This window comes from Pocillopora verrucosa, chromosome 13, assembly GCF_036669915.1.
Source record: "Pocillopora verrucosa isolate sample1 chromosome 13, ASM3666991v2, whole genome shotgun sequence".
NCBI lineage: Eukaryota > Metazoa > Cnidaria > Anthozoa > Scleractinia > Pocilloporidae > Pocillopora > Pocillopora verrucosa.
In genome coordinates, this window is record NC_089324.1 from 12,509,817 (window position 1) to 12,535,920 (window position 26,104).

Consider the following 26,104-nt stretch of genomic DNA (forward strand, 5'->3'; position numbering starts at 1 on the left):
ATAATTATCTTGGCCTTTAAGGGACTGGGTACTAAAACGTTTTCAATATGTCGGACGAGTTGTAGTCTGAGCCGCGTTTAAAGTAAAAGGCATATATTTTGTGTTTTTTTTAGCTCAGTTTCAAGTTCAATAAGGATTATGGCATCATCAGAGCAGAGTGTAACCAAGACTAGGGTTCCGAAAGTCGCAAAGGTTTGTATATCTTACGATTTTAACGAGAAATTGAAACAATTAGTTTGAATAGTGACAGGAAAACATGCACACGAGTATTTAGGATTCGATAAGCTACTGTAGCGCAATCTTCCCATATCCGAGTCATTTCTTTTTAGTTTCATCGTTCATTCGTGCACTGAGAAGAGTAAGTATTTCCTACTTTTTTGACAAAGTTTGAATACCGTGGTATTCGACTTTGAGTATAAACTTCGTGATCCACGACTTTAAGTAAAAAAAACTCTTCAACAATTCGTTCAGGTGACTGGGATGATCTGTAATTTCAATAATGATCAAATTGAGGTTATCGAAGAGAGGAAAATTGCGAGTTAATGCAAGTTTTCTAGCCTTATTTGCATGATCTGGATCGTTACTCTCCTTTCTAGCTACCATAAATTTCATTGTAAATTGTTTGGGAGAATTTACATGCTTGCGATATCAAGAAAGCAAACATGAAGTAACAAGGTTGTTAGAGTAGGGAAGTAGATTAAGTCTGAAGTATATGCATCAAGGTCCATTGGGCTCACTTTCACTGAATTCATAAGTTCTTTTGGAATGAGATTGAAGCATGTGACTCACCAGGAAAATTTATTTAATACTTGTCACAGCCATGAGCTTATAATCAGCTTCTAAAATTATTTTCCAGAAGTTGATGAGGGTGTGTGCTTCAGAGAATTTCATTGGGTATTGCAGCCAAACTTAATCCTAAGCTCAAGCAGTTAAATCTTCCTTTTTTTGCTTGATATGATTGTCAAATTGTTACAACCAGTACAACACATCACCAAGTTTTCCAGCTTCAATTCTTGTCTCCAGTGTAAGGCACCTGAAGTTGGTGTTATCCATTAAAGATAAATTTTGTTTAACTTTATATTTTCAGGTGAAGAATAAAGCTCCAGCACCAGTTCAGATCACAGCTGAACAACTCTTGAGGGAAGCAAAGGAGAGACAGTTAGAATTAGTTCCACCAGTAAGTTAATTCCCAGATCAAATTTGTAATTCTTCTTACTGTCAGCCATACAATTCTTATAATGTTAGTTCAGAGAATTCGGTATTGGATCAACTAATTATCCCCAAATTCTTTATTCTCATCACTTATCTAATTAATATTGTATTGATATTGTAAGGAGAAATTCTGTCTTGGTCACTCATGGGAGTTAAAGGGTTAAATACTGCTCTGTCTTTATTGTTCCATTCTTTGGAATTAATTTTCAAATTTTTTGGAAAAGCTGTTGTTGCCCAAACATCAAGATATCAAGATATAATCAAGATTTAGATTCTCAAAGTGAGGAGAGAAATTACTCCAGAACATTATTTTCAGAACCATGTTTTCTTTCAAACTCCTTTTAATTATATGATACTACATTCCATTCTCAACCAAAAATTAATTGTTAAGAGAATTGATTTAACTGTTAACTGATCCACTGAGGAATTTCAAATACTCGATCCCAAATAAGCAATTAATTTTTATTGGTTTGCTCTGACTTGTTAGTCAACAGCTTCCACTTTTAAAAGATAAAATCCACCTTTTAAAGAGAAGTACATGTACCTTCTGATGAAATATTTCAATTTAACTTAAATTCTTTGTACTTTCTGCATAATTCCTTCTTTCCAAAGATTGAAATACTCTGGAAAGAAAAATAGTGCTGTGATACAAAACCTGAAATCAATTCATTTTTACCTACCCCACCATACCAACATTTTTTAGGTTCTCCATGATGAGAACGAGATTTATTTAGTATTTATTCTATTGGCTACAGTGTCTGCTGATTTCAGATGATTGTTGAAATAATTCATCTTACTTATTTCTTTTCAGCCTCCCAAACAGAAGATCAGTGATCCTGATGAATTACAGGAATACAAGCTTCGTAAAAGAAAGGTTTGATTTATAATGATTGTAGATATATGAAAATCATATATCTGCAGTGGGGTGAAGAAATGAATATGAAAGGTTCTCCCAGCTATAAACACTACTGAACTGGTAGTTGAGATAAGACCTGAAAAAAATTCAGGCCCATATGGGATTTAAACCCATGACCTCTGCAATACTGGTGCAGCGCTCTACCAACTGAGCTAACCAGCTAACTGAGAGCTGTTCATTAAGTTGCATCCAAATAAACCATCCAAGTGATGAATAATGATTGTAGATATATGAAAATCATATATGTGCACTGCGGTGAAGAAACAAATATAAGAGATCCTCACAGCTATAAACACAACTGAACTGAGTAGTTGAAATAAGACCTGAAAAAGGTCTGATTTATTTGATTCATTAGGAGTTGGATTAATTAAACTGATTTTAAATCAAACTATTGTTAGTAATAATTCAGAATTACATGAATTTATGACTATGATTCTGTATTCCATCTTGTCAGGCATTTGAGGACAGCCTTCGTAAAAACAGATCAGTGATAAGTAACTGGTTAAAATATGCTCAGTGGGAGGAGAGTCAAAGAGAAATTCAAAGGTAGAGGATGAATTTGTTATTTCCAAATTCTCCTTACTCTTTCCCATATATTTCCTTTAATACAGATAAGGAGAATTTGTTTAACAATCAAAACTACTTAGGTTTGTGATCATTTCCTTTTTTCTCATCGTCTAAATGAATGATTCAGCAGTATTGCTGTAAGGAGAAATTAGATGCTGGTCAATCTTAGGGTTTTAAGGGTTATTGAAAATAGAGAGGTATAAGTATCAGTTTGGGCTTTAAATACAAGCCAGGGTAATCAGGCAAGTGTTTAGATTCAGAAAATTTAGGTGCATTAGTTGAATAGTTTATTCCATTTTTTGTCTGAACACTCCATACCCTTAGAAAACAATTTTGTATCATCACTGGATGTGTAAGTGTCATATGTTTGTTTTGGCTGAATTGAGAGGGAAAAATAAATAGAAGTAAGGTGAACTTTAACCCTTTACGCTCTAGAATCAATATCCACATTCTCTGTACTTTTCTCTATAAATTCCCTTCAGTGCTGACAAGGAGAATTTGTCAAACAATCATTGAAGAGCTGCTTCACTTGGTGATCATTTTCTTTATTCTCATGATCTCAATGTTTGACTCTATGGGTGATATTATAAGGAGAAATTAGATGCTAGTCACTCTTAGGGGTTAAACAGTTAAAAAGTACTAAACATTTCTGATCTATTCTTCTGTTCTGCAGTTATTGTTTAATTGAAATTTATGATATCCTACTGGGGTTAGTATTAAGATTGCATTGATTTCTCTCTTTCAGAGCACGGTCTGTTTATGAGAGAGCTTTAGATGTAGACCACAGAAATATCACTATATGGCTGAAATATGCAGAGATGGAAATGAAGTGAGTCTGTTCCTGGTTTGACAAGTGTAAATTGTATCTTAATGAAACTATTTGTAAATAGTCCATTTTACAGTTGTGTGCTTAGTTGCCAAGCCTTTGAATAGGAGTGAGGCTAGGGGTGACCTTGTTATGATACAAACCTTGCTGCTTTTCTAATGTAAATTACTTTGTTATCATGCTAACTAAATACTGGTTTCTATCAAAACATGGTTACCTTCACCCTCACTCCAAATCAAAGGCTTGGCAACTAAGCACACAACTGTAAAATGGCCCATTAAAACCTATATACAGGTGAAGGCTCAAACAGCAATTTATTTTGGGCAATTATGAAAGACCTACGTACTCCCTCTGTGACAAGCTGTATGGAAAGTGAGTCAGAATAACACTGTGAAAGCAACTGAGAAAGTGTTCTTGTTCCAATGAAAAGCAGTGCACAAAGCAGAGGAACATGACAAGTTGCTTGATAAGATATTGATTCTGGGTTGTGGGGTCTGGGTTCGAACCTTGATCAGGTCAAGTGACAGTGCCTCCCTCCACCCAGGAGGGTAAATGGCAAGAGGAGAACTGTAGAAGAAACTTTACAAGGTATTAGGAGAGGGAAGAGAAGGGAAGGAGAGGATGGGTAATTTGTAAGGGATTATCATCTGTTCTGGAGTCCAGGCAGCAATGCTACAAGTTACTTTGTGTTGACAAAATCCATACAGAGATACATGCATGCTGCAGCAGCTTTTTGGCCTAGTCTTCTATGCAGACTTAATTCATCTCATTTTCAAATCTGAGATTAAAATTTTACCTCCACAGGCATCGCCAGATTAACCATGCTCGAAACATCTGGGACAGAGCTGTCACCATCTTGCCAAGAGTAAACCAGTTTTGGTTAGTACATAGTGCTTCTTAGTGATCTGTATATAGTTGAGGGTATTCTGACTTGTAAAGTGCAAGTTGATCTGCATCAGTAAAAACAAGAAGTAATCAAAAGTGCTTGTGGCAAAGATAAACTGTCAGCAGAAAATCGATCTTACTAGATATGTTCATTTTGTGTCTTTGAAGCAAACATTTGATAGTCATTTTTTTGTTGTGGCTTCTAAACCCATTCTCAGAATATGATCTTATGTTTAAGCTCTCACCTCAAGCTGTCATATATTTCCTTGAAATTTAGTTGGGAGAATTTTGTGGTTTATCAACATGAAGACATCACCATCCAGCAGTTAACTTTCTCTCTTCTCATAACCTGTCTGCAGGATATTGGGTCAAAATTCTGAGGAGAAATTATTTGCATTATGGAATAAGATTTAGAGCTTAAGAGCAGTATCATCTGACTTGAAACAGGTACAAGTACACCTACATGGAAGAGATGCTCACTAATGTTGCTGGTGCACGGCAGATATTTGAACGATGGATGGAATGGGAGCCGGATGAACAAGCTTGGCATTCCTACATTAACATGGAGCTCAGATATAAGGAAGTAGATCGTGCAAGGAGTATATATGAAAGATTTGTAATGGTGCATCCAGAGGTGAAAAATTGGGTGAAGTTTGCTAAATTTGAGGAGCGACAGTCCAATACAGGTAAATTTTGATTTGAATGATTTGTGAATCATTTTATTGTTATAAATTGTTTTAATCCTTTAACTTCCATGGGTGACCAAGAAGGAATTTCTCCCTACAATATCAATACAGAATAAATCAGACCAGTAATGAGAATAAAGAAAAAGACCAATTACTTGGAAACTATTATTTGGTCTGATACCAAATTTTCTATACTAATATCATAAGAATTGTATGGCAGACAGGAAAGATAATTAATCACAATCTCTTGTGAGTTTATCTCTTTACATTGACTGACCAAAAGGCTTCCATTCGGTAGCTTTTAGTAAGAATGAATGATGGACACAATTGTAATATTTGGAGTCTTATCCACTGATTTGAATATACATGACTGTACTTCTTGATAATAAGAAAACTTTTATTTTTTCAGTTGGTGCAAGAGATGTTTATGAAAGAGCAGTGGAGTTTTTTGGGGAAGAAAATGCAGATGAGAAACTTTTTCTTTCATTTGCAAAATTTGAAGAAAACTGCAAAGAGGTATGGATAGAGGCTTTGAAAGAGTTATTACTTGTAGTTGGAATAAGTTGTTAAGAGAGCATTAATTGACACTTACCATATTTTATCAGTTGTTAAGTGCACATTTATTTAAGCAAAACGTGTCTTTTGGTGGCAAGTTAGTGCTAAAATTGGGGAGCCGCTTATATAGCCAAGTACTTTTGTGCAACAAAATCTGAAGATCACAATTTTAGCAGAACTTACAGTTTAAAAAAAACCAGGAAAGGACTTTAAATGTTAGTCATTAACTTTTTTTAGATTTGGTAGTTCTGAAAAGAACTGGGTGACTCTGAAAAGAGCCCTTGAATTTTTTTGAAAAGAACAGAAAATCTACAGTGATTTGAGTGAACACAATGGTGGTTGTATCATTTAGTGCATCATACTTGGGGATTCCTTGTGATTGGGTTGAATCACAGGGTAGTAGAGAGGTATATCAAATGCAAAACCTTATTTCCTCTAATTTTCTTATCTATTTATTACACACAGCATGATCGTGTCAGGGTCATTTTCCAGTATGCTCTGAAAATCTTACCAAAAGAGGAGTGCGAAGTAAGTGTGGATTATGCGTGTGCTTGTTCTCAGAGGAGCTGCTTTGCTGTTGATACCTTTTGAAAAATTAACCTTAGACCCCTAGTCTTCTTGTGCCTAGCAAATCTTTGGTCTTTCTTCTTCTAATTCTGGAGTTGCCTTGTACTTATTTGTTAAATTTTATGTTACATGTATTTCAGGAGCTATACAAAGCCTACACTCAACATGAGAAGAAATATGGAGACAGAGGAGGGATAGAAGACGTGATTGTAAGCAAGAGAAAGTTCCAGTATGAGGAGGTTTGTCAAACTCATTGATAAATGGTAACAACTGGTTTTTTATTAGATGCAGTTTACTGCAATTTAACAGAGTTAGCAACAAAGAGCATCAGCATTCCTTAGTAGTCAGCAGTTTTTACATATGTGCATGCGTTGGAATTCCATGTGCTCTTCGTTTAAAGCAATCTTTTGTGTGCTTTGAGTGTGAACTTGCGGTGTTGTTTGAAGTGGTACCTCATCATCCAGGCAGTTTTCCCTTTCTTGCCTGGGGGCTCTTAGCTGGGTTGCCAGGATTTGCCAGCCATGGGAGCAGTCTCCATATAGGAGCTGGCTGACAATAGTAGAGGCTCCTGGATGTCTCAGGCATCCGACCTCCATGTAGGGATGTAGTTGTTAATCACAGTGAAACTGTTGCACTATATGGCTGGTAGTGCCCTTGGGCAAGTGATAATAAATTGTGTGGTTTGATTGGCTCCCTGAGTGGGCAAGGCCCTTCCGGATTGCCTGCTTTGATCCCACACAAGGAAAAATACTGCATGGAGTGGACTTACAAAATGTACAAAGTTTACAGCTTTCTGACATCTCATGTCACTGAGAGTTTTGATATTTAGTCATCATTGTAAACCTCTCACATCACATCATTCTTAAATTTGTTAAATGAAAAATAGGCACACACCATCACAGTTGGCTCTCTTTCCCGTAGTATGCAAATAAACAAGTCCTTCTTGATTCTTATCAAAGCTAAATTTTTGTTGCTATATGATACTGTTGTAAATCCATCAGTGACCAAGCTTGTTCAGTCAAGATGGCTGGAAATTAGCCTTGTTCTTTTTTTGCAAAACATGAAAAAAGAACCTGGCCAATAACGTAGATATGAAACTGTTGGTAGCTTCATATATTGGCACTCAATGTAATTCTTAACATAAACACTTTTCCATGTTGCAATAGAAAAATTTACTGCTTCAGTTCTATCATCAGAAAGCTACATATTTTAAGGAATATTATGTATCATATGTATCATAATACATATTTAAGGTTATACATGTATATCTATATACATGCAGGCTCCCTGAGAATTTTATATTCTACCATGATTTGAGAGTGCATGTCTACCAGCAAATGAAATCCTAGTTCTCAGCACATGTCCACTAGACACATTGACTTATTGTCTGGAGGAGAATTTCTGCTCTAATCACTGCTACTTTAACTCCTTAAAGTCCAAGAGGGAAGGTTCATAGTTCATTCAGGTGGATAAATGTTATCACCTGTGGGGCAAAATTACTGAATACTGATTGGCTGAGTCAGAGGGCACTTTTATTTTTATTAATCACAAGTGCACTTTTGGTTATCAAAAAAAAATGAAATGATCAAAATTTTTACCTGTTTCCAATAAAATTTGTATTTACATGTCGAAGGTAATTTTTTATTGGTAAATTATTTGTCAGGGTAAGGGATTTTGAATGGTTTCCTTTTGGTTGAAAACTCTCTCATAGGGTGAAAATTAATTATGGTTACCCTTGGCTGGCTATTGTGTGAGTGACTGAAAACTAAAGATTTTAACTTGAAATCACATACTCCAGAACAAGTAATATGTATAACTTCCTAGTTACATTGCTATTGGAACATATATGCACATTAGGATCTGTTGCCATTCGAAGTGGACCTCGTGAAGAAATCAAATATTTACCTTTTTTTTCCATGGAAAATGTTTCTAAACTAAATTGCTGATAGACCTCTGTTATTCCTTTAACACTTGCATCAGTTTGCATATTCTCCATACTGTTCTCTATGCATATCCTTATGTGTTGATAAGGAGACTGTATTTAACAATCAATCGTAGCCTCAATATCTGATTCGGGGGGGGGGGGGGGGGGTTATTAGATGTGGGTCACCTAAGGGTTTGAAGGGTCATTGCAATGGTCTCAGATAAAAATATTTTTGGCGCTGACCAATTCATACAATCAGATCTGTTGAAGTGTCTATCTTGATTCCCTTATTTTCCAAACCTGGATGAAAAAGTTCCTGAATGATCAAATATTTTTGTACAGTGATTGTCTCAATGGCAAATAGGATCGACATTTTTAGAGATTCATACAGACTGAAGATTAATTTGGTTATGAGCCCTGAATAGAGTATGACTGAAAATTATAGACAGTGAGTATAAATCAAGTAATTAAACTATTTTTATTCATCCTGACTACAAAACTACCAAAAAAATGAAGTACAGTTTATTCTTAGAATTACCGCTGGTATATACAGTGCATCAATTGATTGTGATTGGTAAAATGGAATTAAGGTTGAAAACAAATGCACCTGAGTGCTAAATGGGTATATCATATAAACATGCATATAAATATTATATAAATTGCTAGAAAGTTCAACTTATTGGAGGCAAACCAGCTGGTTGTTTATAGTGCACCGTTTAGAGTTTAACTTAAAACTGCATGCAGTGAGTACAAGTCGAGTATTTAACATATTTCTTCAGTTAACATTTTATTCACCCAAACTAAAAATCTTCCCCAAAAAAATTACATTTGCTACCTAGAATTACTGGGACTGTACAGTGTATCTATTGATTATGATTGGTAAATGGAACGAAAAAGGCAGAAAATTAAGCTGATAGCTAAAAGCGTACGTTGTACAAACATAAATATTATTAAATTGTTAGAAAGTTAATCTTATTTAGTCACTAAGGCAAACTAGTTGGTTGTTGACAAAACACAGGGAAGAAGTTGTTTTTAACCCTTTAACTCCCATGAGTGACCAAGACAGAATTTCTCCTTACGATATCAATACAATATCAACCACATAAGTGATGAGAACAAAGAAAAATATCAATTTGGGGGTAATTAGTTGATCCAATACTAAATTCTCTGAACTAATATCATAAGAATTGTATGGTTTTCAGTAAGGAGAATTACAAATTTGATCTGGGATTTAAAGGGTTAAGACTTCTGGGAAACAAATCTCATGGAGTGGATGGTTAGGACCTGGGAACTCTGGACCTCAATTCCAGTGGCTTCACCCTTTAACTCCAAGAGGTGATTAACATGTAAATTCTCCTTATGATTCCAATATGTTATCTTGTAGAGAGGTTATGAGAAAAGACAAACTTATCAGCTGAGGGTATTATTCTGATGTAATGCCAAATTCTCTTGTTAATTGTATGGCAGTCAGTGGGGAGATTTACATATTGGATCTTTGAAGTTAAAGGGTGAAGCCACTTGGCCATGCTCTTTCTGCAGCGTCCAATCACATAACATTGGAGCAAGCCATAAAATATTTTTACCTAACTACTTAAAACCCCTTTATGCAAGGCACAGGAGTGTGCTGTTCCTATTGATTATGTCTTTATGGTAGTTCTTTGCCCTAATAATGGCTGTGTCTTCCCGATATAAAAGAAAGTGAAAGGCAGACGTCACGAAGAAAAGTTAAATCTATCTTAGACTCGTTCATGTTTCCTTTTCTGAAGATAATTTTCCTATATGTCTGACTGCTCATGGTGTATTGGTCAATTTTGTGCTTACCCCTCTACCCCTGGTTTCTGTATTCGCGGGCTAACGATGCATTTACACCGTTGAGTGTTTCTGCCACTTGTGAAATTTTTCCTTATAAAAATAATTCGATTTTAATTTTCTCTGGTATTCAGCATTTGAATGATTCGTAGAATAGTAACACATTCACTTCAATATGTATATTTTCTTAGCTTTAAAGCTTGTGACTAGTATACGTCCATCTGGCGCTGTTACAATGTGCAGTGGACTTTGTAAAGGATCGGTAGTTTTGCCTCTAAAGTGACCTTCCAAAGAGAATCGCTGAACTCTGTTATTGTCTGGGTCACAAACAAGAAGGTTTTTGGAGCCGTCTAAACACATGCCACGGGGTGAGTTGAACTGTCCGTCTTGATTCCCTTTTTCGCCAAACTTGTACAGGAAAGTGTTTGACGCATCAAATGCTTTTATGACATGATTGTCTCTTTCAGTTACCAGGAAAATTTTTTTGTAAGGAATGCAGCTGTATGGTGTGCTGAGTTTCTCTGGACCACTGTCTCCTACTGTGAATAGAGCTTCGCCCTCTTTTGACATTACGTGAACTCTATTGTTATGGTATTCAGTGACAACAATACGTTCTGTATCGTCAAGGCAAATACTAAGTGGGACTTTAAAGTGTCCTTTTCCCTCACCTTTTTTTCCAAAGGTTTTTACAACAACTTCTGTCTGGATATTTATGTGCTGTATTCTATTATTGAATTGATCTGCAATAAGAATTTCTTTGTCGTTTAAAAATGTTACATCAACTGGATTTGTGAATTGTCCAGGATGTTTTCCTTTCTCTCCAAATTGTTTCAAACATTTCCCTTCTTTATTGAATACAAAAACACAGTGTCCATCATAATCTGCAACAGCTATGTCGCCTTGCTTATTTATGGCGATTCCAATTGGTCCCTTGAACCCTTGCCCTTGGTTGAACTTCAAGTCTAATTCACCGACTACAACAAGTTGATGTTCTTCCACTGGTATAGTGAACGGAGAGGTCGAAAGATTTTCGCCATTAATCTTCACTTCAACGTCGTAGGCGCCAGGCACTTCAGGTGTAAACTTCAGCCTAAGATTGCCTTCCCCTTTTTCTTCAACGCTCACGTTTGTGACATCTTTGGTGGGTTTTATCAGCAATTCAACTTGATCGTTAAGATCGGCCTGGTTACAAATCTCTCCTTCTGCTGTTTTTGGACATAACGTAAACTCTGCTTCTACACCAGCCTGGAAAGTTTGATGCAGTCCTTCTACAGTTGATGTAGCTGCTTTTGCTGGTTTTTCGGTGAGTTGAATAAAACCCAGTTTCAAGTGTTGTTGCGATGCCGCGGTAAATTTGACAAATGTTGTTGGATGATGCCTTGAAATCTCAACTCCACGAAGCTCTTGAAATTTCTGCTTCAAAGTTGTCTTGGTCTTTATAATATCCCAGTCTCGGCTTCTCTGCACGAGATTTTCCGCAAACTCAGCCGCTCGGTGTATTTGTTTTACCAGCGATTCCAGTTCTTGTTTAGCCGAGTTAATTTTCTCTATTCTCTTTCTACGCGTCATTTCTAAGGACTCTAAGAGCTGTTTTTTTTGCTGTAGCGTCTTTGTGATCACGTGTTCAGCTGCCTCAGACACTTGTTGCTTAGCGATTGCGATAATCGTTTCCACATCCTCAGAGGTTTTCTCAAATTTTCTTATCTCTTCTTGTAACAAGTTTGCCTTTTCCTTGATGGTCTGGACGTCCAACATGATGAATTTCGTATCCTCCTTCGCTGCCTTTTCAATATCGTCGAACTCATGGCATTGGTGGTTTTTGGCTAAGCAAACAGGACAAATACACGCTTCGCAGGAAGAGCAGAAATATCGCAGTCTTTCGTTCTTGTGTTGCGAGCAAAATGGCGGCTTCAGCAAGGCCTCACGATCTTCCCTTTCAAGGAGACCTAACAAACTATTATGGAGAAAGCTGGTTGGCAAACAGTCGAAGCGATTACCTTCTGGTAGATTGATTTCCGCCTGACACTCGGGGCATCTGAATTTGCCTTGTCTTTGGTTTTGTCTGGCATGTTCCTCCAAACACTTGCAGCAAAAAGTATGGAAGCACGAAATTATTTTTGGGTCTGTGTAAGTATCGAGACAAATTGAACATGTGACTTGTTTCTTGAGGTTTTCCACGAGAGGTTCCATCATGATCGCCTTGAAGTACAGATTATTGAAGCGACGATTACAAACAGATAGTTGTGAAATCTAAGGTTTAATTTCGGATTCAGAGAAAACAGAACAAAGTCTGTGACTGCAGAGTTTTTATGGCCAATCACATTCAAGGACGTAGTTGAATTTTTTTGCATCCTCATCTGCTATTTCCTCGTTTATGATGAATCAACTTTGTCGGTAGTGCTGAAACCTTGAAACCGTGGCACGCTCCTTTAAATGTTTTTACATGCAGGGCAAGATTACTGAATACTGATTAGCTGAGACAAAAGGCAATTTTTTTTCCTAATTACGAGGGCACTTCTGGTAATCAAGGGGGCATTATTACTTGTTTCTAGTGAGCCTTTTTGCTGTTTGTGGCGACGATTTATTGATTGCAATTAAATTGAATGAAGCAGTGTAACGTTATGAACTGTTTTCCGCTACTTCTGCCACTAATCAGGCAAAACGAGGTACGCAAAGACTAATTGGACAGGGTTAACGCCGAAACGGTCTGTCGCGTTTACGAAAAACGGTCGTTTTTTGGGTCCACCCTCACCTGGACGATCTACAAATCAGACAGTACAATCAATTCACAACGAGACGACAGATCCGTCGTTTACAGTTGGATTGTCCGTGTTAGTCTTAAAATTTCATCGATGTCCCGTTCGTGAAAAGCAATTTTGCTGGTGGCTTTACATAAGGACAGACAGTACTTAAAAATAATTTGGAACAAACAGCCATTGTTTCAGATTCCTAGAAATCAAAACAAAGTCCGTGTCAGCTGATCTATTTTTGTCCTGTCGCTTTCCTTGGCTTAGTTGATATCTTTGTAAAGTTAAGTTGTTTATCTATTGTGTCTTTGAAATAAATATGTATTAGACTAATAGCTTTATATATAGAAATCCGTTGTTTGAGTTTTATCATTGACACCGGTGTGTAACACGTGCCTATCCAAAAGTTAAAATTTTGGAGAAACCGGGAAAGCAAACACGATGCGCAGTAAATTGTCATAAATCCTCTTCTCTCCAAAACAAGCTGCAGTGAAAGAAGATAATTTAAATAACTTATTTTACAAAAAAAAAAAAAAGCGATAAATGCATTTTAAGTCCTTACTCTAAAGATCAAGATAAATGATAAGAATCGGTAAATGTCTTCGCAAGAGTGGAGACAGTACGCGGACCAGATTTAAAAGTGAACATGCAAATTTGTCAGTATCTGAAAAGGTCTCATGTTACATGAACTTTATAAATAAGACGGAAGTGGCCAAGGAACGTTTCGGGATGAAAGCTTCGTTCAAAACAGTACTTAATCTCTTCTTAATTGCCTTTTAAAAGCGAAAAACGTGCGAATTTCTTATGTGCACTACACCCACAAAATTCATCGTGCTTAGATCGTTGTTTACTTGACTTCACGGCTAGAAAATTGCGCAGCGTTAAGTTGAAAATTGTGAAAGTTCTACCTTTTGACTCAAAATCTTCGATTACACGATACTTTTTGGACATCCCTTTACCGAAACATAATATTTACCGGGCCTTGGAATCTTCATAATGTCGTTAGGTTCGCATCGCGTCAGTGAATCGTAGTGTTGTTGACTTTTAAGACTTTGATGTCCATTAGTTACCGAGCAAAGTATTCTATAGCATTTTTACTTTCCATTTTGTGTTCCAGAAGGTCTATCATGATCGGAAAATAACGGAAAATCCGACTTGAAAATATTGGAAGACGGACGCACGGACGCCAATTTTCCATATTTTATCATTTCTTGTGAACGCTTAAAATGACGCTTTTCTGTTACCCCCCAAAGTGATTAAAATATCGGTGCAGAAGATAGATACTGATTGCTTTGTAGATTCGTAGGAAGTTTGGAGACAAAATTCTGCTTAGTAGGGGAGGTATGGGGAAAAGTGTCTCTCTCACGAGTCCACCGCGCGGCATGGACGGTTACGGGCGGTTCAGCTGTCAATGTGTTATTTAAAAGAAGGAAAGAAATCATGGCCTGTTACTTAAAGGAAAACTTCAGGACGTCATGGCAGGGAGAGATTTAGATAAGCAAAGTGAAAAAGCGCAAAACGTGTTTGAAAGATTGATCATTTCCCGAGATTATCGCCCTCCGTAGTTCTTAAACATGTGTTCAAAGCTTCTTTCCTTCCCCCCCTTCTTTTTTTTATGAATTTTCTGTGTATTGTAAGAGTTAATCTTTAAGATTGTTCCACATTCGTGAAGGACTAAATTTACAAACTTTAAGCAGTCTACATACAAGCAACGAATCTTTGAAATATGCTTTTCTTAACAAACAATTTGTTGAGAAATACATTTAATCCTGTGAACCCGAAACATTTTTGTTGATAAAATTATTGCTTGAACAATTTTTTGTAGAAAAGGTCATTCTCGACAGGTTATTCTCTAAAGTCTGTTTGTGTAAGATGTCTCAAATGTAAAAGAACAAAACAAAAAAAAGTGAAAAAACAAATTAAAAAAACCATTGACCCAAAAGTAAAAATAGTGTCTGAACCCATCTGGACTAGTGGATTACTTATAGTAATCAAATGTTTCGGCTCAGAAAATGACCAACTAAACTAAATTGCTGATAGAATTCTGTTAGTCCAATGGTCTCAAAAAGAAAAGATTCTAGGAGCCAACGTCACTTATTCCATGGCTTCTATTTTAAGTATCCATCTAGATTCCCTTGATTTCCAAACTTGGGTCAGAAAGTTCCTACGTGATGAAATGTTTTTATGCTGTGATTTGAAAATTCAGACAGGCTGAAAATGAATTTAGCAAGAAGTAATTAAACCTCTTCCCCAAGAGTTACTAGTATCTAATATCTCTTAACAATTTCACCCCTGAATTAGACATTAAGGTAAAGAGAATAAAGGAAATGATCACCAATGAAAGAAACTCTAGATTGTTAAACAAATTCTCCATGGCAGCACCTTAGGAAATTTATAGAGAAGAGTATAGAGAAATTGCACACTGATGTTAGGTTTTTAAGGGTTAATAGAGTTTAACTTAAAATTGCATGCAATGAGTAGAAGTCAAGTATTTAACATATTGTTATTCACCTAAACTAACCATCTACCAAAGCAAAAAAATGAAATACCTTTGCTTCCAAGCTTTATTGAGACTGAATGTACAGTGTATCAATTTATTGTGATTGGTAGATGGAACAAAAAGGACAACAAATGAACCTTATCGCTAGTTTGATATGTTTTATAGACATAAATATCATCAAAATTGTTGGAAAGTTCATCTTATTTAGTCCGCAAGGCAAATTAGTCGGTTGTTTACAGAACACAGGCAAGAAGTTGTTTTTTAAGACTTCTGAGAAATAAGTCTCGTGGAACGCCAGAGTGGATACTTAGGACCTGGGTACTTTAGATCTCAATTCCAGAGCCTTCAACCTTAAAATCGAAGAGATGATTGAAGTGTAAATTCTCCTTATGATTCCAAAATGTTATCTTGTAGAGAGGTTACGAGAAAAGACAAGCAGACCTCACGAAGAAAAGTAAAATCTATATCTTAGACTAGTTCAAGTTTCCTTTTCGAAAGATATAATTTTCTATGTGTCTGACTGCTCATACACCGAATTCATAAATGGCGTCCTCTCGGGACACATGAAAACGAGGTCGAAATAGCCTCTCAACGAAAGGGCAACTTTATATCGAGATGCTTTTCACGGTACTTCAAACCCAGAATATTGGCGTTCTTTTGTTTATTATTGTTCATGGTAGAATATCTAGGAGACTATATGAAAGTTTGGGAGTTTTGAAACCTTGTAAGAAGTCTTTTCTTGTGAATAAGAACTCAGAAAGAAAACCTGAGAAAACAGTGGATTCACGCAATAACAAGGGATTTTGGGAAGAATTTCTCTGTATCAAATTCCACCCAGGTTTTCTCAAGGCATTTTAAGGCTGAAGATTTCAAGACTACTCTAACGCACGAGGTGTCTTAAAAGCCGAGAGTAGTGCCCTCAATTTTTGCATGGAAACGAAGTTCTTCACGAAAACGACCTCCGCCTACTCCTCGTTTGACAAATAGGAAATAAATTTTGACTGAGAAGCTGCAGGAAGGAAGTCTAGAAACTGTTGGAACTTCTATCGTAATTCCATTATCTTCATTTTCATCGACAACAACGACCGATTTACAACCTCCAGTGACAGAACCAGATTCTTATTTCCCCAAGCGTCAATCCGTGAAGGATACCAAAATTTATGAACTAGAGGACCAGATTGCTGTATTGTTATCCAAGAACAAGAAATTGGAGGAAGAGGTTTCGTTCTTGGAAGAAAAATGCTGTGATCTAAATGAGACATGCGTAACACTGCTTTCACTTGAAAATATCAAAACAAACACTTCACTTCTAACATTTTACACTGTTTTTCCAAACTTCTAAACGATGATGGCTTTATTTGAATTCCTGGACTCTGGTACCAATGGAGAAAATATCAATTATTGGTTATCTGGTAAAAAGACTGTCAAGTCTAATAGTAATAATGAGAAATTAGGAAAGCAGGGAAGGACAAGATTCTTACAACCATTAGATGAGTTTTTCCTCACAATTTGTAGACTCAGACAACGTTTTGCTGAACAACATCTAGCCAACTTATTTCAAATTCCTCAGTCGACTGTCAGTCGAATTTTTATTACATGGATCAACTTCATGTACTTAAAACTTGGCCAGCTAAATATTTGGCCATCCAGAAAACTTGTTGATGAGACAATGCCAAAGGATTTCAAGGCTAAGTACCCTTCAATAAGAGTGATCATTGAGTGCACAGAGATTCGCAGCGGAATTTCAAGTAGTCTTCTTTTAACTAGTGAACTGTTTAGTTCTTATAAACATCATACCTCTTTGAAGGGATTAGAAGAAATTTCATCCAAGGGGTCCTTCTCGTTTATTGGACAGTTGTACACAGCCAGCATATCAGACAGGGAAATGGTTGACCGCAGTGGTTTTCTAAACCTCCCTTTTTCTACATGGGACTCTATCATGGCTGGAAAGGGTTTCACCATTAAAGACATACTTCCCCTGGGTATCTCTCTCGATATACCCCCTTTCTTAGGAATGTCGGATCAGATGTCACCTGAGGATGTGATTTAGACACAGCATACTGCTTCACTGAGAATTCAAGTAAAAAGAGCTATTAAAAAGGTCAAGAACTTTTTAATTTTTGAAGGAGTAATTCCTTCATCTTCTGTGAGAATAACAACGCTATCCGACGAACTTGCCGAAGATGACGCCACAGTGAACTGAATAAATACTTTTCGAGCCTCGTTTTCATGTATTCGAAACTAGGCCTTTCCGCGCGGCCGCCATTTATGAATTCGGTGTATGGGTCATGGGCCAATTTTGTGCTTCCCCCCCTCCCCTTAGTTTCTGTATTTTAGGGCTAAAGATGCATTTACACTGTTGAATGTTTCTGCCACTTGTGAAGAAATTTCTTCTTAAAAATGATTCGATTTTAGTTTTCGCTTACATACAGCATTTGAATGATTTGTAGAATAGAAACACATTCACTTCAGTATGTATATTTTCTTAGCTTTACGGCTTGTGACTAGTATACGCCCATCTGGCGCCGTTATAATTTGAAGTGGACCTTGTAAAGGAACGGTAGTTTTGCCTTTAAAGCGGCCGTCTAAAGAAAATTGCTGAACTCTGTCATTGAAATAGTCACAAACAAGAAGGTTATTGGAGCCGTCTAAACACATGCCACAGGGTGTGTTGAACTGTCCGTCTTGATTGCCTTTTTCGCCAAACTTGTACAGGAAAGTGTTTGACGAATCGAATGCTTTTATGACGTGATTGTCTCTTTCAGTTACCAGGAAAATGTTTTTGTAAGGAATGCAGCTGCTTGGTGTGCTGAGATTCTCTGGACCGCTGTCTCCTATTGTGAATAGAGCTTCGCCCTCTTTTGACATTACTTGAACTCTATTGTTAGAGAATTCACTGACAACAATACGTTCTGTATCGTCAAGGCAAATACTAAGTGGAGTATTAAAGTGTCCTTTTCCCTCACCTTTTTTTCCAAAGGTTTTCAAAACAGTTCCTGTCTGGATATTTATATGTTGAATTCTATTATTTGATTTATCTGCAATAAGAATTTCGTTGTTGTTTAAAAATAACACTCCAGCTGGATATTTGAATTGTCCAGGATCTGCTCCTTCTTTTCCAATTTGTTTTAAACAGTTCCCATCTTTATTGAATACAAAAACACAGTGTCCACGATTATCTACAACAGCTATGTCACCTTGCCTGTTTACAGCGATTCCAGTGGGTCCCTTGAACACCTGCCCTTTGTTGAACTTCAAGTCCAATTCACCGACCACGACAAGTTGACGTTGTTTCACTGCCAACGTGAACGGAGAGGTGGAAAGCTTTTCGCCATTAATCTTCACCTCAACGCTGTAGGGGCCAGGCACTACAGGTGTAAATTTCAGCTTAAGATTGCCGTCTCCTTTTTCTTCAACGCTTTCGTTTGTAACATCTTTGGTGGGTTTTATCAGCAATTCAACTTGCTCTTTAAGATCGGCCTGGTTACAAATCTCTCCCTCTGCTGTTTTTAGGCATAACGTAAACTCTGCTTCTACACCAGCCTGGAAAGTTTGATCCAGTCCTTCTACAGTTGATGTAGCTGCTTTTGCCGGTTTCTCGGTGAGTTGAATGAAACCCAGTTTCAAGTCTTGTTGGGATGCCACGGTAAATTTGACAAATGTTGTTGTATGATGCCTTGAAATCTCAACTCCACGAAGCTCTTGAAATTTGTGCTTCAAAGTTGTCCTGGTCTTTATAATATCCCAGCCTGGGCTTCTCTGCACGAGATTTTCCGCAAACTCAGCCTCTTGGTGTATTTGTTTTACCAGCGATTCCAGTTCTTGTTTAGCCGAGTTAATTTGCTCTATTCTCTTTCTACGCGTCATTTCTAAGGACTCTAAGAGCTGTTTTTCTTGCTGTCGCGTTTTTGTGATCACTTGTTGAGCTGCCTCAGACACGTCTTGTTTAGCGATTGCGATAATCATTTCCACATCCTCAGAGGTTTTCTCAAGTTTTCCTATCTCTTCTCGAAACAAGTTTGCCTTTTCCTTGATGGTGTCGACGTTCGACATGATGTATTTCCTATCCTTCTGCACTGCCTTTTCAATAACTTCGAACTCATGGCCTCGGTGATCTTCGGCGAAGCAAACAGGACAAATACACGCTTCACAAGAAGAGCAGAAATATCGTAGTCTTTCGTTCTTGTGTTGCGAGCAAAATGGCGGCCTCAGCAAGGCCTCGCGATCTTCCGTTTCAAGAAGACCTACTAAACTATTTTGGTGAAAGCTGGTGGGTAAACGGTCGAAGCGATTACCTTCTGGTAGATTGATTTCCGCCTGACACTCGGGGCATCTGAATTTTCCTTGTCTGTGGGTTTTTGTCGCATGTTCCTCCAAACACTTACAGCAAAAAGTGTGGAAGCACGAAATTATTTTGGGGTCTGTGTAAGTATCGAGACAAATTGAACATGTGACTTGTTTCTTGAGGTTTTCCACGAGTGGTTCCATCACGATCGCCTTGAAGTACAGATTATTCAAGCGACGAATACAAACAGAGAATTGTGGAATCAAAGATTTAATTTTTAACTCCGAGAAAACAGCACAAAGTCCATGACAGCTAAGTTTTTGCGGCCAATCACATTCAAGGACGTGGTTGACCTTTTTTGTAACGTTATCTCAGTGTTGTTTCCTCGTGTATAATGAATAGACTTAGTCGGTCGTGCTGAAACCTTGAAATCGTGGAAGGCTCCTTTTAAATATTGTCACAAAATTTCTGAAAGCTGATTTGCTGAGACTGATGACATTTTTTATTAATCACGAGGGATTTTCTGGTAATCAAGAGGGCATGATTACTTAATGCTTATTGAGCCTTTTTGATGTTTGCGGCAACGGTTTAATGATTGGAATTCAACTGAATGAAGCAGTGTAACGTTATTAACTGTATTCAGCCACATATACAGGGCTATAACTTCCCAGCAGTTTTGTCACGCAGAGCGTTCAAAGACTAATTGGATAGGCTCACGCCGAAACGGTCTGTCGCGTTCACGAGCAACAGTCGTTTTTGGGTCTACCCTCACCCCGACGATCATACAAATCATACAACACAATCGATTCACAACAAGACAACAGATCTGTCCTGTGCGGTTAGAGTGTACGTCTTGGTCTTAAACTGTCATCGATGTCCCGTTCGTGTAAAACAATTTTGCCGGTGGCTTTCTGTAAGAACAGAAAATGTTTTAAAAATATTGGAACAAACAGCCTTTGTTTCCGATTCCTAGAAAACAACACAAAGTCCGTGTGAGCTGATCTATTTTTGTCTTGTCACTTTTGTTTGGCTTAGTTGACCTTTTTGTAACGTTAAACTGATTATCTCGTGCGTTTTTAAAAGTAAATATCTATCTGTCTGAAAGCTTTATTGTTAGAAAATCCGTTGTTTGAGTTTTATTGTTAATGAAATAGCAAATAATCCATGGCTTGTTACTGAAAGGAAAACTTCGGGGCCTTATGGCGAGGAGAGATTTAGATAAGCAAGGTTGAAAAGCGATAAACGTGCTTGAGAGACTCTCATCATTTAAAGATATTATCGCCCTTTATTGTTCTTAAAAATGTGTTTAAAGCTTCTTTCCCTCTTCCGCTTGTTTTTTCATCAATTTTCTGTCTACTGTCAGATTCGGTCTTAAAGATTGTTCCACACTCGTGAAGGACTAAATTTTCAAATTTTGAGCAGTCTACGTACAAGCGACGCTTCTTTGAAATATACTTTTATTATCAAACAATTTGTTGAGATATGCATTTAATCCTGTGAACCCGTAACAATTTGTTGATAAAAATATTGCTTGAACAAGTTTTTGTAGAAAAGGTCGTTGTCGAAAGGTTGTTCTCTAAAAACTATTTGTGTGAGAAATTTGCTTTATAATATGAATGATTCGACTTTAGTTTCTGCTGGCATACATGCAGCATTTGAATGATTCGTAGAATAGTAACACATTCACTTCAGTATATATATTTTCTTAGCTACAAGGCTTGTGACTAGTATACGCCCATCTGGCGCTGTTATAATTTGAAATGGACTTTGTAAAGGAACGGTAGTTTTGCCCGTAAAGCGACCGTCCAAAGAAAATTGCTGAACTCTGTTATTGAAATAGTCACAAACAAGAAGGTTATAAGAGCTGTCTAAACACATGCCACGGGGTGAGTTGAACTGTCCATCTTGATTCCCTTTTTCGCCAAACTTGTACAGGAAAGTGTTTGACGCATCAAATGCTTTTATGACGTGATTGTCTCTTTCAGTTACCAGGAAAATGTTTTTGTAAGGGACGCAGCTGTATGGTGTGCTGAGTTTCTCTGGACCACTGTCTCCTATTGTGAATAGAGCTTCGCCCTCTTTTGACATTACTTGAACTCTATTGTTAGAGAATTCACTGACAACAATACGTTCTGTATCGTCAAAGCAAATACGAAGTGGATTCTTGAAGTGTCCTTTTCCCTCACCTTTTTTTCCAAAGGTTTTTACAACAGATCCTGTCTGGATATTTATATGTTGGATTCTATTATTTGCTTGATCTGCAATTAGTAATTCGTTGTTGTTTAAAAATAACACATCATATGGATATTTAAATTGTCCAGGATGTGTTCCTTCTTTTCCAATTTGTTTTGAACAGTTCCCTTCTTTATTGAATACAAAAACACAGTGTCCAAGATTATCTACAACAGCTATGTCGCCTTGCGTGTTTACAGCGATTCCAGTTTGTCGCTTGAACTCCTGCCCTTGGTTGAACTTCAAGTCCAACTCACCAACTACGACAAGTTGACGTTCTTTCACTGCCAAAGGGAACGGAGAGGTAGAAAGCTTTTCGCCATTAATCTTCACCTCAACGCTGTAGGCGCCAGGCACTTTAGGTGTAAACTTCACCGTAAGATTGCCGTCTCCTTTTTCGTGAACAGTTACGTTTGTGGCATCTTTGATGGGTTTTATCAGCAATTCAACTTGATCGTTAAGATCGGCCAGGTTGTTAATCTCTCCTTCTGTTGTGTGTGGACACAAGGTAAACTCTGCTTCTACACCAGCTTGGAAAGTTTGGTCCAGTCCTTCTACAGTTGATTTAGCTGCGAGTTGAATAAAACCCAGTTTCAAGTCTTGTTGGGATGCCGCGTTAAATTTGGCAAATGTTGTCTGGTGATGTTTTGGAACTTCAACTTCACGAAGCTCTTGAAATCTCTGCCTCAAAGCTTCTTTGTTCTGCATTATATCCGAGCTTGAGCTTCTCTGCACCAGATTCTCCGCAAACTCAGCTGCTTGGCTTATTTGTTTTACTAGGGATTCTACTTCCTGTTTAGCCGCGTTAATCTTCTCAAGTCTCGACATGCGTGTTGTTTCCAGGGATACAATCGCTTCTCGCTCGCGCTGTCGAACGTTTGCTATCATTTGTTCGGCTGTTCGCGAGACTTCTCGCTTGGCTGTTGCGAAATTTCTATCAAGCTCAGAAATCGTTTCTTCGAACTCCTTGATGACTTGACAAAGTTGGGTTTCTTTTTCCTTGATGATCTTAACGCCAGACATGATGTTTTCTTTTTCGTCGTGTGCTGCTTTGTCGAACAAAACGGCGATGTGGTTTTGATGATCCGTGACAATGCAGATTGGACAAATGCAAACTTGACACTGCGAGCAAAAGAACCGTGTGACTTCTTTCTCGTGGAACTGTTGTGAGCAAAATGGCTGTCGCTTCAGTAAAGCTTCGTAATCCTCTTCTTTAAAGTCTTCAACTGGCGTGACTTTGTGTCCCTCAAACGTTGCAATCAGCAGTTGATGCGCATTGAAACAATCCAGGCACATGAATCGTCCGCAATCAAAGCAATAGTACATCTGAGAGTTGGTTTTTCTGCAATGGGAACAAGCAATGCTACTTGCATTACCACTTTGTCGAACGGCGAGGAGACTCGACAAACTTTTGTGGAAAAAACTGATGGGCAAATGGTCGAAGCGGTTTCCTTCTGGTAAATCGATTTCCGCGTGACACTCCGGGCATCGGAATTTTCCTTGCCTCTGGCTCATTATCGCATGCTTCTCTAAACACTTGCAACAAAACGTGTGAAGACATGAAATAGTTTTAGGTTCGGTGTAAGTATCAAGACAGATTGAGCAAGTAACTTGCTTCTTGAGATCTTTCAAAAGAGACTCCATCTTCAAAGCGAATCAAAGTAGACTGTCAGGAGACTCTTAATACAATGGCTTGAAAGCAGATATCATTTTTAGTTTCCATGAAAACAGAACAAAGTCCGTATCGACTGATTGCCACTGACCAATCAAACTCTTTGTTTTGGCTGACCTTTTTAAACCTTAAAGTGATATTCTTCTGAAAGTCACGGTTTGGCAATTTGTGAAAAATTTCCTCCTAATTTTTGAGGATCTTCATTTGGACTCTGCCTTATACTTGCTCATTCTTTGGTTTCGACTTTTTATGTTTTCCTATCTTACCTCATTTTTTTCCCTTAGAATGCTTTCAGGTGAAGTTAATTTGTCACTTCACAGGAAAGGACTTAGTAAAATTAAACTTAGTAAAATTAAAAAATATCATAAAAATGTTTTTTAACATGGATGATTGTTTCTATAGTTTTGGGGGCTGATGGAAAAAAACAAAAAGAAAAGAAAAAAGAAGCAGTGTGTGATGTTTGTTGCAAATTCCGTGCGAGAAGAAACAAGGTCACGCATTGTTTAACTTCAGGCGTTCAGCCGAAATTATTCAAGTGCCTTTGTAGCAATTCGTTTTGACTTCGTCCTTTTAGAGGTTCTCTTTGGCAAGTCACCTCGTCAAGTTATCTATTCAAGCAAGAAGCTAATCTTTCCTTAGCTGTCTTGCCTTTTTTCGATATAGCAATAGTAGGGCGAGGAAACGCGAAGCGAGCGCGCTTGAGCCACCCCGTGCGAGAGAAAAGGAATACAAATCACTACCCACGGTCCCTTGCATGCGCGATCGTTAAATTTTCCGGTAAGGCTCCTATGTCTTTCGTGCTCTGGGTGGGGATTTAAATCTGTGAAGGGACAAGGGAAAAAAATTCGTCTTGAACTCATTTTCGTTCAAAAGTCTCTTTTTTAAATAACCGATATTTCAGTTAGTTGAGCCGGGCGATATGTCAAGGAAAAACGTATCACAATTTTTCCTCCACACTGCCAGAGAAAAGTGTTAAAGGGAAAGCCTGTAGCATGCAGCTTCATTTTAGGTCGTGTCAAACCTAGCATATACAACTAGTACATTTAATCTTCTATTTTTCGTTTTATTCACCAGGAGGTGAAAACAAATCCGAATAATTACGACGCGTGGTTTGATTACCTTCGTCTGATGGAAAGTGAGGCAGATCCCGATGCAGTGAGAGAAGTTTACGAAAGAGCCATCGCCAATATTCCACCCGCCGAGGAAAAGCGTTTATGGAGACGATACATTTACCTGTGGATCAACTATGCGCTGTACGAAGAACTTCTGGCCAAGGTTTGTTCTATTTTTGCAGCTGTTGGCCTACGCAGATGTAGATCAAGTCTGCAGAAGAAACTGACTCGTATAAGTTCTTCATCTTAATCCGGGTTTTGTTACCTAAGGTGGATTAGAGCGGTTTTGTCAATATCCTTCCATGGAAAGCTAGTCCATCTTAGTTCACCCTACTCCCCAGGTTTGTTTTTACCCCTCTCCCCTCCCTGAGCATTTCCTTAGGTTTTCATGGCAGTTCCCTAGTACTCACTCGGACTTGTACCCCTGGGTGAAAAGAAGCACTACAAAATTAAAGTTTCATGCTTATGAACGGAACACAATGAAGGGTCGAACACAGACCTGTAGTTCCAGAGTTTAGCAAGTGAACTATTAGAAATTTGTGCCAACGCTTCTCCAAAGTGCAGTGGTAAAATATTTTCCACATTGAAAACTTAACGTTTTCTTGTGTCCGTCTGATTCTTGTTGTTACAGGACATGGACCGCACAAGACAGGTGTATCGTGCATGTTTGGATCTTATACCACACAAGAAGGTAAACAACTGTTGAGAACTACCTTATTTGCAGCGCGTAGCGGTTGTTATATCCTGTACTATACTACTGCTTGAACATTACAACGTTCCCTACTCTGTCTGATTATTTCTGAAACCCTAATTCTCCCAACTAATAACCAATCATTTCTTTGTTGGGTACTCATAGAAATTTAGTGTTATGTCAGGACAATGTTCCCAAGTCTATAATCCCTTTACGTCTTCATACGGCTTGACAGAGTAAAACTTAAACTAGGATTTTTTCATGTTGTTGGAAACTTTGCTTTTCCATTTAAGTATTATTTTGTTGTCTTTAATTTGTGCTCAAAAGGATAAGCAAGGTTTTGGATATATTTCAGTTTCTTTTTAACGAGATTAAGCAGTGAATGTCTGTTTTTTATTTTTTGATTTCCAGTTCACTTTCGGTAAAGTCTGGCTGTTGTATGCACAGTTTGAAATCCGCCAGAAGGATCTCAAGGCAGCACGGCAGGCGTTGGTGAGTGTCATGGGAGATTTCATTATCTGGATGAATGGCTGGCGGGCGTAGTCTTGCTCAAAAGTGGGTGAGGAGGGAACCGTTTGCAGATCAGATTGTGTTTATTCTTGTTCCGTCCCGGGTCATTGTGGCGTGTTCTTTTGCAAGACAGTTACTTTCACAGTGCCTCTCTGAACCAAGAGGTATGATTGGGTATCGGCGAACTGTTTGGGAAAACGTTACGAGGGTACTTGGTGCAAAGTTGACTGCAGTGGACAATACTTGAGATGGCTTGATGCCAACGAAAACGAGCTTGGTTGGTAGAAATGCAAAGATTTGTTGTGAACAAAAAATCATGATCCGCCTAATCCATTAGCGCGCTAGAGTTCCACGACTCTTCCCACGAAATTAATGGTTTACATCGGCGAAGATAATCGCGGATTTCTT

At 37.9% G+C, this 26,104-nt stretch overlaps 4 protein-coding genes across 4 annotated transcripts in view; 1 reads left to right on the forward strand and 3 right to left on the reverse strand.

The window, feature by feature from the left end:
• The first annotated feature begins 44 nt into the window (after nt 1-44).
• LOC131776792 (crooked neck-like protein 1) overlaps nt 45-26,104 on the forward strand; it is a 30,126-nt gene continuing 4,066 nt past the window's right edge. The window contains exons 1-13 of the mRNA XM_066160341.1: nt 45-192; nt 1,088-1,177; nt 2,024-2,086; nt 2,583-2,674; nt 3,441-3,524; nt 4,326-4,400; nt 4,854-5,092; nt 5,502-5,608; nt 6,113-6,175; nt 6,355-6,453; nt 24,458-24,658; nt 25,127-25,186; nt 25,598-25,678. Of these exons, the coding sequence (XP_066016438.1) occupies nt 139-192; nt 1,088-1,177; nt 2,024-2,086; nt 2,583-2,674; nt 3,441-3,524; nt 4,326-4,400; nt 4,854-5,092; nt 5,502-5,608; nt 6,113-6,175; nt 6,355-6,453; nt 24,458-24,658; nt 25,127-25,186; nt 25,598-25,678 (1,308 nt within the window). The 5' untranslated portion in view covers nt 45-138. The remainder of the gene's footprint in view (nt 193-1,087; nt 1,178-2,023; nt 2,087-2,582; nt 2,675-3,440; nt 3,525-4,325; nt 4,401-4,853; nt 5,093-5,501; nt 5,609-6,112; nt 6,176-6,354; nt 6,454-24,457; nt 24,659-25,126; nt 25,187-25,597; nt 25,679-26,104) is intronic.
• Nucleotides 9,321-12,352, reverse strand: LOC131776790 (tripartite motif-containing protein 2-like). The gene has a single exon (XM_059093003.2). The coding sequence runs from the start codon at nt 12,138-12,140 to the stop codon at nt 10,113-10,115; it is 2,028 nt and encodes a 675-aa protein (XP_058948986.2). The 5' UTR covers nt 12,141-12,352; the 3' UTR covers nt 9,321-10,112.
• Nucleotides 17,347-19,748, reverse strand: LOC131776789 (tripartite motif-containing protein 2-like). Its single transcript, XM_059093002.2, has one exon. It carries the CDS (start codon nt 19,680-19,682, stop codon nt 17,658-17,660), a length of 2,025 nt encoding a protein of 674 aa, XP_058948985.2. The 5' UTR covers nt 19,683-19,748; the 3' UTR covers nt 17,347-17,657.
• LOC131776788 (E3 ubiquitin-protein ligase TRIM71-like) lies at nt 20,771-23,379 on the reverse strand. The gene has a single exon (XM_059093001.2). It carries the CDS (start codon nt 23,353-23,355, stop codon nt 21,163-21,165), a length of 2,193 nt encoding a protein of 730 aa, XP_058948984.2. The 5' UTR covers nt 23,356-23,379; the 3' UTR covers nt 20,771-21,162.

What these genes read in the sequence shown, in the direction of transcription:
- LOC131776790 (XM_059093003.2), bottom strand. Translation starts at nt 12,140, where the DNA reads ATGATGGAACCTCTCGTGGAAAACCTCAAGAAACAAGTCACATGTTCA.
- LOC131776789 (XM_059093002.2), bottom strand. Translation starts at nt 19,682, where the DNA reads ATGGAACCACTCGTGGAAAACCTCAAGAAACAAGTCACATGTTCAATT.
- LOC131776788 (XM_059093001.2), bottom strand. Translation starts at nt 23,355, where the DNA reads ATGGAGTCTCTTTTGAAAGATCTCAAGAAGCAAGTTACTTGCTCAATC.